The following is a 13,075-nucleotide window of genomic DNA, read 5'->3' on the forward strand; positions in this document are numbered from 1 at the left end:
CCAATATCCTTTTGAAATCTAGCCTGTCTTGCTTTATAAAATATATCAGATGGATCATTTTAAAGTAAACCTCTTTTATTTGTGATTTTATTGTACTTCTTTCCAGTGTATATCATGATTCTATTTGGAACACCGGTGTGACTTATTCCATGGAATGGTGTTTTCTTTTCATAATGACCTCAAGAAAGCATTATTGAATTTATTGTCAGAAGTGTGGATACCATTTAATGACGGGCCATCTGAATATGAGTACATATGCAGTTTATATAGACTTTTTATATCACGTGGGGAACACTGGCTGGGAAGTGTATTCTTCAGCTCTAGTACAGGTACCATATTTCTGCAGGAATTCAGAGTAATCAAATACTTGGCCACGGAATCACTGCCTCACAAATGCAACGTTGTTGCCCTACCGTGTTTAAAAGTAATCTTTTGTTTTTATAATATGTCATATCTTTACCGGGAGCCGCACTGCACGTCTCGTGTGGCCCGAAGTTGCGCCTCCTTGACGTTGAACTCGGCCTTTCGGCTCGCCCGCTTTCTGCAGTTCGCCGCTTCACCACGGTGCCGCGGGGGGCGCTGTGTCCGCTCTCGGCTCTCTAAAATGAGCGATGACATGGCGGCGCGCGCCCGCCACCACTTCTCGCGCCTCTAGACGAGGGAAGCGGGATTCGTTCGGAAGAGGGAGACGAGCGGTATTACGGCCCTGAACGGCCCTCGGCGTCCCAGGTACGTGCGGGTTGAGGTTCCCTGCAGCGGTGGACGCTCAGGCAGAGGCGACGGATGGAGCGGTGCGTTGATGATGCGCTGCCTGCTGCTGCAGCTCTCCGGGCTCGAATCGCCTCAGTCACTCTCTGCCGGGCAGAAGAAGCCCTTGCTCAAGCTGGAGGGAATTTGAAATCATCATCATGTCCCTCGCTCGTATGTGTTAAACTAAAAGACGCCGGGTCACACACACAGTGCTCTCTAAGTGTCCTCTCTCTCCCTGTCTCTCCACCGTCTGCGTCTCTCAGGATCATGTCTTCGCGGGTGAAGCCCGTGCCTCCGGGCGGAGGACGAGCGCAGCCCGTCCCTAACGGGGGGTAAGTGGGGCCCGGTGCGTTGCGTGGTTGGTTGGGCCGCCGGGCGAGTCGAGTCGAGTCGAGTGGCAGGCAGGGCATCGAAGCGAAGGTACTCTAACAGGGTAAAAATGGTGGAAAAAACTGGAAGGTATCTAGTCGTGCCTGACTTGGTGGCGTACATGACAGAGTTTATCATCATGACATGGGGGTAAACGACAGTGAAGAAGCTGCCAGCCAGGGCAGGCAGGGTATCTGTGGTATCTAGCAGGGTGTATAACAAGGTAAATAACAGACACAGAGAGATATCAGCACACTCTGACAGGGTAGCTATCAGGGAAACTAGCAAGATACAGTATCTAATGTATATTTACAGTAGTCATAATGTAATAATTGACAGGTGAGTGGCAGGGTATATGAGAGGTACCCTGTCAGTCTGCATCATTTACCCTAACGCTAGTATGTAACGGTAAATGGCAGGGTAAATGAAAGGGTGTCTTGTGTAGTATTTGACAGGATAAATGACAGCGCATCTCACAGAGGAAATGACAGGGAAACTGGCAGGGTATCTAACATATTTAAAATGGTAAATGAATGATGGAGTATTTGACAAGGTAAATAACGGGGTATCTTGCAGGGAAATTACGGTCCTTATTTCACTAGGTTATCTCAGACTCGTCTGGTGTGGTGTCAGTGTCGATCACAAGGTGTAGCCGATTCAGCAAATTTGAGCGTAATCCTTGTTATCCCTTTTCTTGCAGCAGTGTGAAGGTGTATAGGCCATACCGCAGGTCGCCGTACCCACTGCAGGAAGACCGAGCAGAGGAGAAGGACTCGAAAAGGTCATCCCTCCCTTATCACTTCTTATTAAATTTTCGGTTTTGGCTGCTATTATTAACCTTTGTTTCGCTCACACCTTTGTCCAATGCAAGTTGCAGTGCTAGATAAGCAACTTTACAGTGATTTATACATCCACACAGCAGGGTATTCTTACTTTTTCAATTCAGGGTAAGTAGCTACCTTCCTCGATGATGCTACAGCAGGAGTGAGATTCAGACATGGCACCTTTCGAGTGCGTGGTCATCTGTTTCCAGAGTGCCGGCTGCTCAGTCTTCTACAGTTGTCTGCCTCTCTGCAATCCTCATTCTTTTTGCCAACCACCACTGGATTCTCAAGGCTTGGTAAAGAATAAGGATAGTTGCTAAAATTGTTTGAATTTAATCTCTCATGTACGTGTTGGCTTGGTACAGCACCCTCTGCACTGCAATCTTTCTTAATAGGTGTTCCACAGGGCTCTGCTCTGGGTTCCTTACTCTTTTTTCTATACTGCTTCCCTTGGTGTGGTTATTGCCTCACACAGCTTTTGTTATTACTGCTTGTTGAGATGACCCACACATTGTCCCATTTCCCCCAGCTGACATGGATGTATCATCTCACATTTCAGCATGTCATCAGCATGACTGAGCACTGTGTACAACTCAGCATTTCTAAGACAGAGATCCTTAGTCTCCCTGCAGGTCCTGTTGCACATTCTGTCAAACTGGACAACTTGCTGAGCTCACCAGTTTTTTTCAGTTGAGAGTTTGAGAATAAAAATTTACTCACATCTGTGTTTTTCCAAACACAGTGAATCCATAACCTAATCTTGCATATGGCTCCTTGGATCTGTCATAACCATATATCACACAGTGAACAGCTCCTAGTCCAGGCCATGGTGGTACCTTACTTGGACTACTGCAGTGTCCTCTTTTTGATCTAGCTTTTGCCTTCAGACCACTTCATCTGATACAAAATGCTGCTGTCCAGGTTGTGTGGTCTGCCAAAGGATTTTCTTGTATGTCCCCTATTTGTCTCTCTCCGTTGGCTTCCTGCAGCTGCCCGTACCTCTGGTTACGGTCTACAAGGCTTTTGAAAGATCTGCACCGTGATGCCTGCAGGACCTGATTATTACCTGCACTCAAGAAAGAATGTTGCACTCTTTCACTTCTAACTGCTTATGCCATTAATGAAAACCTGTTGTTTGAACTCTCTGTCCCTCAGAGCTGCTGAATCACTCCCAGCACTAAAGAAGGAACTCAAACCCATATTTCAGATCAGTTTCTCTCCTGATCACTTGACAGCTGCATAAATTTGTCCGACACCATCTGCTGTGATTATGTACACGTATGCTATTTAAATCTCACTTCTGTAGGCAGCTTGAGTATGTACTGTTAAGATAGAGATATCAAACATATAATTGTGTGTTTGTCTCTAAGCTCTTTATCTGTTCCTGATGCATTTTTGTATTCTCTGAGTTGTATGTTGCTTTGGGGAATCATGACTGCTAAATGTATGAATGTAAATGTAACCACTATGTTATCCTCTGCTCCATGGTTGGCTCTTGGCAGTGGTATATTGCACGGTAACCTGCAGGTTCCAGTTCTGGTCTATTTCTGCCAGTGTCACTATGTTGTCTGTCTCATTTGGACTGTGTCTGGTTACAGCTTCGTGGATCCACTTGACCAGCAGCGTGAGGACTTTTCGAGCAGGGACAATGACAGGAACCTGTACCAGGCTCCACACACAGGTAAGATGACTACATTTGCAAAGCTGCAAGCTGCAGAAGTATTTCCAAAACAAAATACTGTTATGTTACTACTCATACACAGCCATGCTTCAGAACTGAACTCAGTATGTTTGTGTACTTTTTTTCTTGATTACAGTTGATATTCAGAGTTTATTGATGTCCTATTTATATTTTTATTAGCATGTGCTGCCACCTCCGCATCAACCAAGGGCTACAACCCAGTGGACAGGCGTGCCTCTCTGTACCGGCGCTTTTACAAGCAGATCCAGGAGGACCAGGAGGATGGACCAGCTGACTGCGTCATCCTTTCTGTGAGCACCCAGAACACGTGAGTGCTCTCGGTATGCTTCTTCCTCCATGTTCAAGGTTGCAGTTGACAGGTTGACGGGTTGGGGAGTGTGTTGTTCCATACTCCAGCACTGATGATAAAACTTTTGGGTCTCTTCATTACCTCCTCATTGTCGCCTCAGGGCCCTGTAAGACTGACAAACATGGATCTGTGAGTGAGTATGGAAAGTATTTAACCAATAATGCTTCAGGTGAAGAACATTAGACTTTTGTAGCAGCACAGCCCTTTCTTAGATTTTAATGTGCAAACAGTTGTTTGAACCTCCAGTTTTTAGTCACTGTGGTGCTTAGATACTCCCAATCAGTATCCTGTTTATTTTTAGTCTTTGTAACCCCACCATTTACTTTTACTGACTGTGACACTGTAGTAAATGATGGTAGTAGTTCCTGATTCTGTGAGCTCTGTCCTTGTAGTTTGTCCCTCACTGCATGCAGTTAACGAATGTTGAATCCAGAGTGGTTTAAATATACAATCGTAATAATGACCTTTGTGCAATACAGTCGTAGAGTTTGCCTGCTTGAATAAAAAAAACAATTTAAAATATCACGGTAAATAATATCCCAGTTTAGAATCTTTAAAGTGTGTAGTAAACCATGGTCTTTCATGTGAACATAAAACTCAAGTATTATAACACATCCTTAAAAACCAGCTCTGTCCCACTTCAGATTAATTTATTATTTGACATAAATAAGGCTTGATATGACTAAGTGGCTGAAGTACTTACAGTGGTTTTCAATTAAAAATCTAACTTAAAAAATGTTAAGTATTGGACAAATGTTTGTTTGTGTGACCGGTTATGGGGGGGGGAGGACTTCAGACCAAAAAGGCATTTTTTTGTAAACCACAAGAAATAAAAACAGGCCCTCCTGAGCATAAGGCAACAAATAAACAGAACCAAACCAAAACTTTTATTCAGGTCATTTTCTGGACCAGTTCCCCATACACTGCTCACCAGTCTTCAGACCGACTGCCTTTATAGTTCCTCATATGGTCTTTCAGTGGGTGCAGTTGGCCGTCATTATTCGATTAGGGCAGAGCAGGTCCCTGGGAGCTGTCTATCTTCCAGCTCCCGCCTCCTGCCCGGGGTTGGACCATCTACCAGCTCAGTTTGTCTTGTGAGACACGTTTGTGGTCTTCTGTGCAAAGAAAGCCTGTGTCATTTCTGTAAAAATATATGGACCTTATACAGCTTTGTACACAGGTTTTAAAGATTTGTAAAATGTGAAATAAAAAATAAGGACATCAATACCCAGGTTGCTTTAATAATCATGATTCAGGGTTTCTTAAAACATTTGGTAAATGTCAAAAACAAGCACAGGTCTTGGATACCATAGTTTGACAAGTAATCATAACTGACCTAGATATTAGTCTCGATGTGGTTTTCATATATTAATGTTGTTATATGTGTTTTACAGCTTAATTTTAATATTTTAAAACACTTAAGTTGTACATCAAAGGAATTTTTTTTTATTGCAGCAATAATTTACCTGGTTTCTCTGTCAACAAAATTTAGAGATTTTTAAATATGTAAATAGCGTTGTGCTGATTGACATGGGTGTTTTGTCAGACGCACACGCCACTGCCCATCACATTTGAAGGAACACTGCCAGTGCCAGCTCTGTGACCTCTCTGCCACCGCAGTCCCCCCTGTGTGCAGAGATCAATAACCAGCTCTCTTCTTCTTCTTTCAAGGGATTACGCAAAATCGATAGGCCACTGTTTGCAGGACCGCGGCCTTGTGGTGGAAATGATTTACCTGCAGGCGGAGTCAGGCTTGACCCAGGCCCTGCAAGACGTCCGCTCCGACGGTCTACCCTTATGTATTCTCGTCGAGCAGACTAATGTAGCTCTGTCCTCGTGCACAATAATCATATTTTCAGAGACGCTCAAAAGTAAGTCCTTACAGTTTCACCCGTCCCACTCCCATGTCCAAATAAGGCAGAGGCTAAACACATGTATTTCAGGAAAACCGTAAATTCTATGTACAGTTGACCTTCCCACATCGCGGCGGTTAGGGGCTCAGCCCCCCCTGCGATGTGGAAAAATCATGTAAAATCCCCCCCCCAAGGTGAGCAAAGCAAGCATAGCTAAACGAGCACTTCCAGCTGTGGGGTTCAGGGGGGCACTGTGAGCCCCCTGAGAAAATTTTTGAAATCACTTTCTGAAACACTAGGAGCTTTACATATTGGAGCCACTATCACGCAAGGTGTAACACACAAAGTTTGTGAGATAAATGGGACACAAGATCACTACACGGGAGGAGATGTACATGCGTTACTGAGACGATTTTGGGAAAGCGTGGATATCCACAGTTATTTTTTTCCATAAAGCTCAACTTTTTCCAAAATTTAACTTTAAGAAAAAATGGTATATATTTGTTATTAAACAATAAAATACATTAATATTATACATATATTTTATGCATTTATGACTTACTAAACTTTTTTTACATTTTCAGTCTGCTACGTAGGTCGTCTGCAGTGTTACACGGTTTCCCGCACAAGGCCACAAAGCTCCCAAAAAATTCCCATTTAATTGTTTATTGCTGACTCGCAAAATATGAAAGCCGCAATGTGGGAGGGTCAACTGTGTACGGTTTTGGAAAATATACAAGTTCTAAGGTGTTTAAAAGGTATTTTTTATCTTTACCATTTCATGGCGTAATTAACGTTCAAATTAAAATGGAGTAATTAGTGTACTTAACAGCCATCAACAGATGTTTTTTGTTCTCCAGCTTTTTTAAATTCGTTGTTAAAAATTTATAGATGCCGTATTGGAAGCATAGTAGCTGTATGATGAGGCAGGGTGTATTAATTATTGTTCCTGTTGCTCTGTTGCACAGTTTATTACATTCTCAACTGAATTTTTCCCTAAAAGATCAACTGAATATTCTGTTACAGCAAAAAAAAAAAGAACCCCATTTCTTTCGCATGCGGTGTATTGTACTCCTAACTCCATACGTCTGTATAACTACACGCATTATTTTATTTTCTATCCTGAAGTTGAATTAACAAACTTTTACTATTTAAGATAAACTCTAAAATCGCCAGGTAGTTATTAATCATTGTATTTTTAATTGAATAATTGTACCAAAAAATGAAAAACCTTATGTGCAAACTACCTTTCCCCTCAACCAGCAAGTGAAGTGTTATATGTCTTAGAATACTAGTAAAAAATTAAAACACTCTTTAAACCAAAAAAGCAAATCACTCACTGACAAGTTAATGTAAACTAGGGCAGGAATCACACTAAAAACAGCACCATATTAAACTTTGAAAATGTTTGAAAAAACCATCACATCCTTTACCTGCAAACTTGTTTGTTATCTGAAATCTGGGAGGCATACACAGTGCACCACTTCTGCAGTTTTAGTTTTTTTTTTTTTTTTTTTTTTTTTTTTTTTTTTAGAAGTCATTTTCTACCTTCCTGGTTCCCTCTATTATTGCAAAACAAATGTTTTCAGGTCAGCCAAAATCTAATAACGGATAAAGGGCACCTGAGTGAACAAATAACATAAATAAATAAATGCCCCCTTTACTCTTAACTTTTCCCTTAAAATGTTCTCAGTCCTGGTTTAATTTTTTGTTTTGTGTGAATTCCCATTTAAAAATGTTACTTTCACGCATTTGAACCGCTACAACAGAACTAGAGGATGGAGCTTGTGTTTGCTGTTGTTGTCTAGGAGCGTGTACACTACTGTCAGCTCTGCACTGTGGTGTACCATAGTCAGTCGCCCAGTGTCAGCATTGGAAAGGTCCCTTTGACCTTGAGACTTTTCTCGCCTCTCTTCCGCACAGTTCACCGCAACATGCCGAAGGACCAGGCCATGGACTTTGTGATGATGGAGTTCGAACACGTGCAGGGAGAGCGCCAGGCCAAGGAGCCGGAGGACCTGGGAGCAAGAGCAGCCAACATGGTGGCCGACTACCTGGACAGGGAGACGCAAGAAAGGCATGTGGTACCACCCACCACTCGCCACTTGCTGCTCCTCATGTCCCAAGGGCTTCACCTGTACCCAGAGGAGCTCAGCACACTGGCTGAGTACGTGCATGGGCGTCAGGAACACCTTCAAGGTGACGTGTCATCCAGTTCCTTAGCCCTTTAGGTCCTGTATCTACTTTATATCCGACTTTTTATCCATCACTGATTTATCAGCACAGTGCCTCCATGCAGTAAGAACTCTCTTGAAAAACTGTTGAAAAGAATACTGCCCGAAACAGTATCTCAAATTTTGTTACTTCTCCTGAGAAATCCCTTGGTATGAGACCTTTATGTGATATAAAGTGTGCTGAACAGTATTCCAAACTCTACCCCACATCTGAGCTTGATGGCTGAAAATAATAGCCTAAAGGATCCAGGTTCTAGTCCCAGAAAAAATAAGAAAATAGTGAATAAAAAGAATGGATTGCCAAATGACAGTCTAAACATGAGATTTCAAGACAGCACAAAGCGTACATTAGTGTTGAGTTTTAGTGTCCTTCAGTTTGTTGCACACCCAGATTATCCTTCAAGACTATCGCCCTATTACTACACTTTTTGTTCTGGTTTTTACAGTTCTTATTGTGGACTAGACTGCACTTTCCTGAGTACCGCTGGCTTGGTTGAGCTGCCTAGTTGATTCAGGAATGAAAGAATTCTTCAACCTGTATTAAACCTGTGAACTAGTGTTTCTCTGAGGTACCAGAAGTCCTTCAATTATATGACTGCTATAGCGGATCATCTGCGGTATTTAATAGTCTTCTTCATTTGTGCAGTTTTGGACACTTGGAGCACCTGAAGTACAGGGGCATCTAGGTGTTGTGCTCCAATGTGTGCCTAACTTACGAGCACATGTGGGACGGGAAATGTGTTCATAACTCAATTTGTTTGTAAATTCAACAATTAAATGACAATCAATAAAAGCTTAGTAATACAAAAATCCCTCAGTTTATTCACAGGTTAGGTCATGTAAGAAAAAAAAACCTTGGACAAGGGCATGAGGCAGGGTGCACCATGCACAGTTTATTGTATTTATCAACTTAAAACAGCAGTAAAATTTAGTCTGCTTTAAAATTACTGAAAATAAAAATACGTCTCCTCAACCTCGTGTCCATCGCTAGTCGACTAAAACTGTACAACATTTGTCAGTTTTCTGTATGCTTTGTCATCTATACAGTCCGTGAAATCATAATAAAAGACTTGCCTTGGTTTATTTGCTGCACAAGTTCAGTAAGTGTCCAGTATATCTGTAATAAATTAAAATTGGCTTTTAAACTTTTATTTCGGAAAATGGATAAGATAATACAATGGAAAATACATAAACTACTTATCCTTGGGAATTCTAGCTAGGGTGTTCGTAACACGACGACCCAGTGTATATCTGGTTGTTGACCAGATTTGTACCAACAGTGTCGGAAGAGGCAGCTCCACATCCAGGTCAAGTGCTCTTTTTTTGCCACCAGATTCTTCAGCTGATGTGAGCAACGGCTCGTTTCCTGAGAGGAGAAGCCTGCTGCCCAGTGCTCTGGGAAAACCGCCGCCCCTGCTGCCGACACCCCCCGGTGCCCTCAGGAGGGACGTCCCTGGACGTGCTGCGGTGATGAACAAGCACCCCCCCACATCCCTGCTGCCCACCCCAGGTGACTACCAGCATACAGCCTGTCAAACCTTAATACCACTTTTCCTGAGCTAATGAAAAGTGGGTCGCTAAATCAGGCTTCTGCTTTCCATCGCTTTTTCATTTTACATGTATGAATGTGTTTTTGGATCTATAGTTGTATGGGACAGCTCTCGACAGCCCCGCCAGCCTGCTTGCTGGTTGGATCCATGAGCTTTTTAATTACTCCAGAAACTGGAGTGATTCCGAAGTGAGAAGTGGCTCTAGAATAAGTGTGTTTTTGTTCCATCCTTTGAGACATACTGGAAATCAGGACTTATTAGTACAATTCATCCCATATGTTTCAGGTTTCCATACAACAAAAACTGCCACAACAGCTTGTGAAAATATGTATACTCTGCTCTTTTTTCATACAAAGGCTTCTGTCAGATGTTGGAATCACATGCTTTGGACCAGATACACATTTTTGTCCCTTGGTGGTGTCAGTCTGGCTATTTTGCAGTTTAATGTAGTGTATTGACCTGTACATTACTTTTGGAACTGTGACAACTAGAATAAATAAAGCCATAATCTCACGATCAAATGATGATCATCTACTAATGTAAAACATTCCTTCATAATGCTGCACAGTGCTTCTAATGCTACTGTCTGCTTTTGCAAAGTGAAAGACAGGCAGTGATGTTGTGGGGTTTATTTCTTTGTATTGTAGACATCAGGGAGCTAGAATTTCAAAATGCCTGGTAAAAAGGGTTGTAGAGGAAGTGCAGTAGGTTTTGGGAAAGGCTGGGAAAGATAAACAGAAAAGAAAAAATAAAACATTAAAAGATGGAAATTATACTTTTTTGCCCAGGAACTGATTTTTTCAAAAGAAATGGTGGTAATCTGATCCCCTCGCACCAGGAATTTGCCCCAACTGGATGATTTCAGGGAACAAGTTAGCCCTGTTATGTGAGGGATTGGTGTACTATTACAACACTGGTTATAACACCCTTTACATATGCAGTTGCCGCATTGATTTATAAAAGGTGTAGTGGGGATACATTTTGACAGTGTGTGTCCAGCGGCAGGTGCCCATGACATTTTCTTCCCACAGGCTCGTATCCTAAATCCAAGCCGCCTCCGCTGCTGTCCATGCACGGGCGCCAGGGCTCCTCCCACGGTCCCCCATGTGGCCCATCTCTGCAGCTCAGGGGATCCCCAGCCCATCATGGCCTGCCAGCCTCTCGTGGTGCTCCTTTGGTCTCACGCAGTGTTCCTGCCCCCACACTCACTGTGCCTTCCCCTTGTGGGCCCCTACCCCAACAGGGGCCACGTGCTACACCGCCTTCTTTGAAGAGCCTCCACAAGGGAGACCAACATGGTCTGCTGCCACACCCAGGTTAGCAACCCTCCTTCTGCTCTGAGATTCTACGTGAGCAGTGCTGTTCCACTTTAAATCAGGTCAAAGCTACACATTCACCTGAGGCAACCATGTCGAGCTCAGTTGTACCTGTTTTTTCTTTGTGACCCTCACTGTGTGTGTCTAGGGGGACCCCCATTGATTTCCAGCATCCCAAGGCACTAAGGGAAGATCTCCTCTTCAGTCAAACTGCATCTGCCTAGTTTGAAAACCCAGAATCAGAGATCCCTATATACCAACACTCAGGGTCCAGTATCCTATCATGCACCTGACCAATGGACAATGCAGGACTCTCCAACACTGAAGCCTAGCCCTGCACTGCTCCCCAGTTCCCCTCGGCTCATTTTCTGGATCCAAGTATGACCTCTTGTGTAGTGAAACTTCTCATGGTAAGAGCAGTTCAGATGGTGCAAACCTGTACAAGGCCAAGTGCGTTTACATCTCTGCAGGATCCACAGAAGCTGATTCCCAGCACTGCTGGTACCGGCACAGTCTTGCTGTGTGATCTGCATTGTTGTGAGAGTGAGAAAGCTCACTTTGACTCTTTGTCCATCAGGGTCACAAGTCTCAATCTCTGCAGTCAGTGCTGGATGATACTTGAGCAGGACCTGCATCACTCCAGCACTGTCACTCCAGCAGCCAATCACAGCGCTCCATTTTACACATGCACACGCACACGACACCATCTCTCTCCATGGGACAGCTTGCAACTGCCAAACGTGCTCTGATGATCTGCCACTGCCAACAATGTGCCCACCACTTCTTCTGTTAGCACTGGTGGGTCCCGCTCATGTGTCCACCACTTTCAGCTGCCCAAAATTGTTTACATTGAAGCTGTTGGGTGTTCTGAAATGTGTTCTCTGTAAATTAAAGCTAAAAATTAAGTTCTTAAAATGCTTAGGAATAACCAGTCCCAGTTTTATGTATAATTGACGCTGTGCTGTTTATATTAAAGGTACAAGCACTTTTTACAGGAAAAAAATTATATCTAGTATATTTTCTGTGAACTCTTGATTATATTCAGTAGTTCCTCAACATTTTTGCATATGAATATGATTGTGAAAGTGACTGTGTGTGGAGCTCTTGCGGTTCTGCCCTTGGGAATGGACTCTACAGAGGCTTCAATAAGAATCCTGTTTTGCACTTGTCTGTTTTTTTTCCCGTTTTCTCGTTCTGGATTTTTAGTGTGTGTACACAGCACAGTGCATTAAAGCTGATCATGATATAATCGTCTCCTCAGTCATTTGCTGCAGAATTACGTGACTACTACTTAGTTGCCTGCCTTTATCCTGAGATTCTTTATTCCAATTTAACAAGTGGATGAATGACAGTGTTCCCCTGGGTAGTGCTACACACTCGTGATTTATCCCATGTATATAATGACACTGTAAAACACTACAGTGTGTTTTTTTTACCTAGCTGGAACTGATAGTTTTTGTAATTTGTGTGAATCTTGTGTAGTCCGTTGAATATTGCACCTTAGCATGAGTGCATGACAGAATTTGTCACTCTTAAAATGCATACAAAAGCTCCCAAACAAGTCAGCCATGCTGGTGATTTATTAGTGATAAAATTCTCCTTTTCTGAGCAAAGGGCACACAGTAAAATCGCTGTAAACATTTTTTAACAGAACTTAGAATCCAGAGATTCTACTGCTACAATTCATGTACAAATTGCAGGCTGAATTGTTGTTACTGGGTGATTATTGCAGAACAAAATTTTATAGTCATTACTATGAATAAATTAGGCCTTCTGAAGCATGGTGGGCTTTAAGGGTTTTGAAAAAATGATTAAATTTATGCTGTAATGAACACCGCCTCCCCCACAGGCCAGCAGCCCTTCACTGTGAGGATTTTATAGTGTTCAGACAGCAGATGGCAGTAGAGATCTGCAGTATAAACTACACTACAGTGGCGAATGGAAAGCTTCTAGTATTCTTCTAAAATATAGCTTTTACTTGTTTTTATTATCAAATATTTTCTGTATGATCTGAACATGTGTGTACATGCACAGCAATGTACATTAAAATTTGCTGAAATGTGTTGTTTAAGGAATCTTAATTTCTATTTTGGATGAATACACTCAACTGGTTTTCAGAATATTCATT

The 13,075-nt window shown here is 42.7% G+C and overlaps 1 protein-coding gene across 1 annotated transcript; it reads left to right on the top strand.

Moving 5' to 3' along the window:
* The first annotated feature begins 596 nt into the window (after positions 1-596).
* On the top strand, positions 597-12,801 carry LOC108918943 (nuclear receptor coactivator 5). The gene is made up of 10 exons (XM_018726589.2): positions 597-729; positions 1,014-1,082; positions 1,820-1,900; positions 3,542-3,624; positions 3,805-3,952; positions 5,666-5,865; positions 7,771-8,046; positions 9,415-9,591; positions 10,663-10,947; positions 11,096-12,801. The coding sequence occupies exons 2-10, from the start codon at positions 1,018-1,020 to the stop codon at positions 11,131-11,133; spliced, it is 1,353 nt and encodes a 450-aa protein (XP_018582105.1). The 5' UTR covers positions 597-729; positions 1,014-1,017; the 3' UTR covers positions 11,134-12,801.
* The last annotated feature ends 274 nt before the right edge of the window (positions 12,802-13,075 follow it).

Source organism: Scleropages formosus, chromosome 7 (assembly GCF_900964775.1).
Source record: "Scleropages formosus chromosome 7, fSclFor1.1, whole genome shotgun sequence".
NCBI classification, from domain to species: domain Eukaryota; kingdom Metazoa; phylum Chordata; class Actinopteri; order Osteoglossiformes; family Osteoglossidae; genus Scleropages; species Scleropages formosus.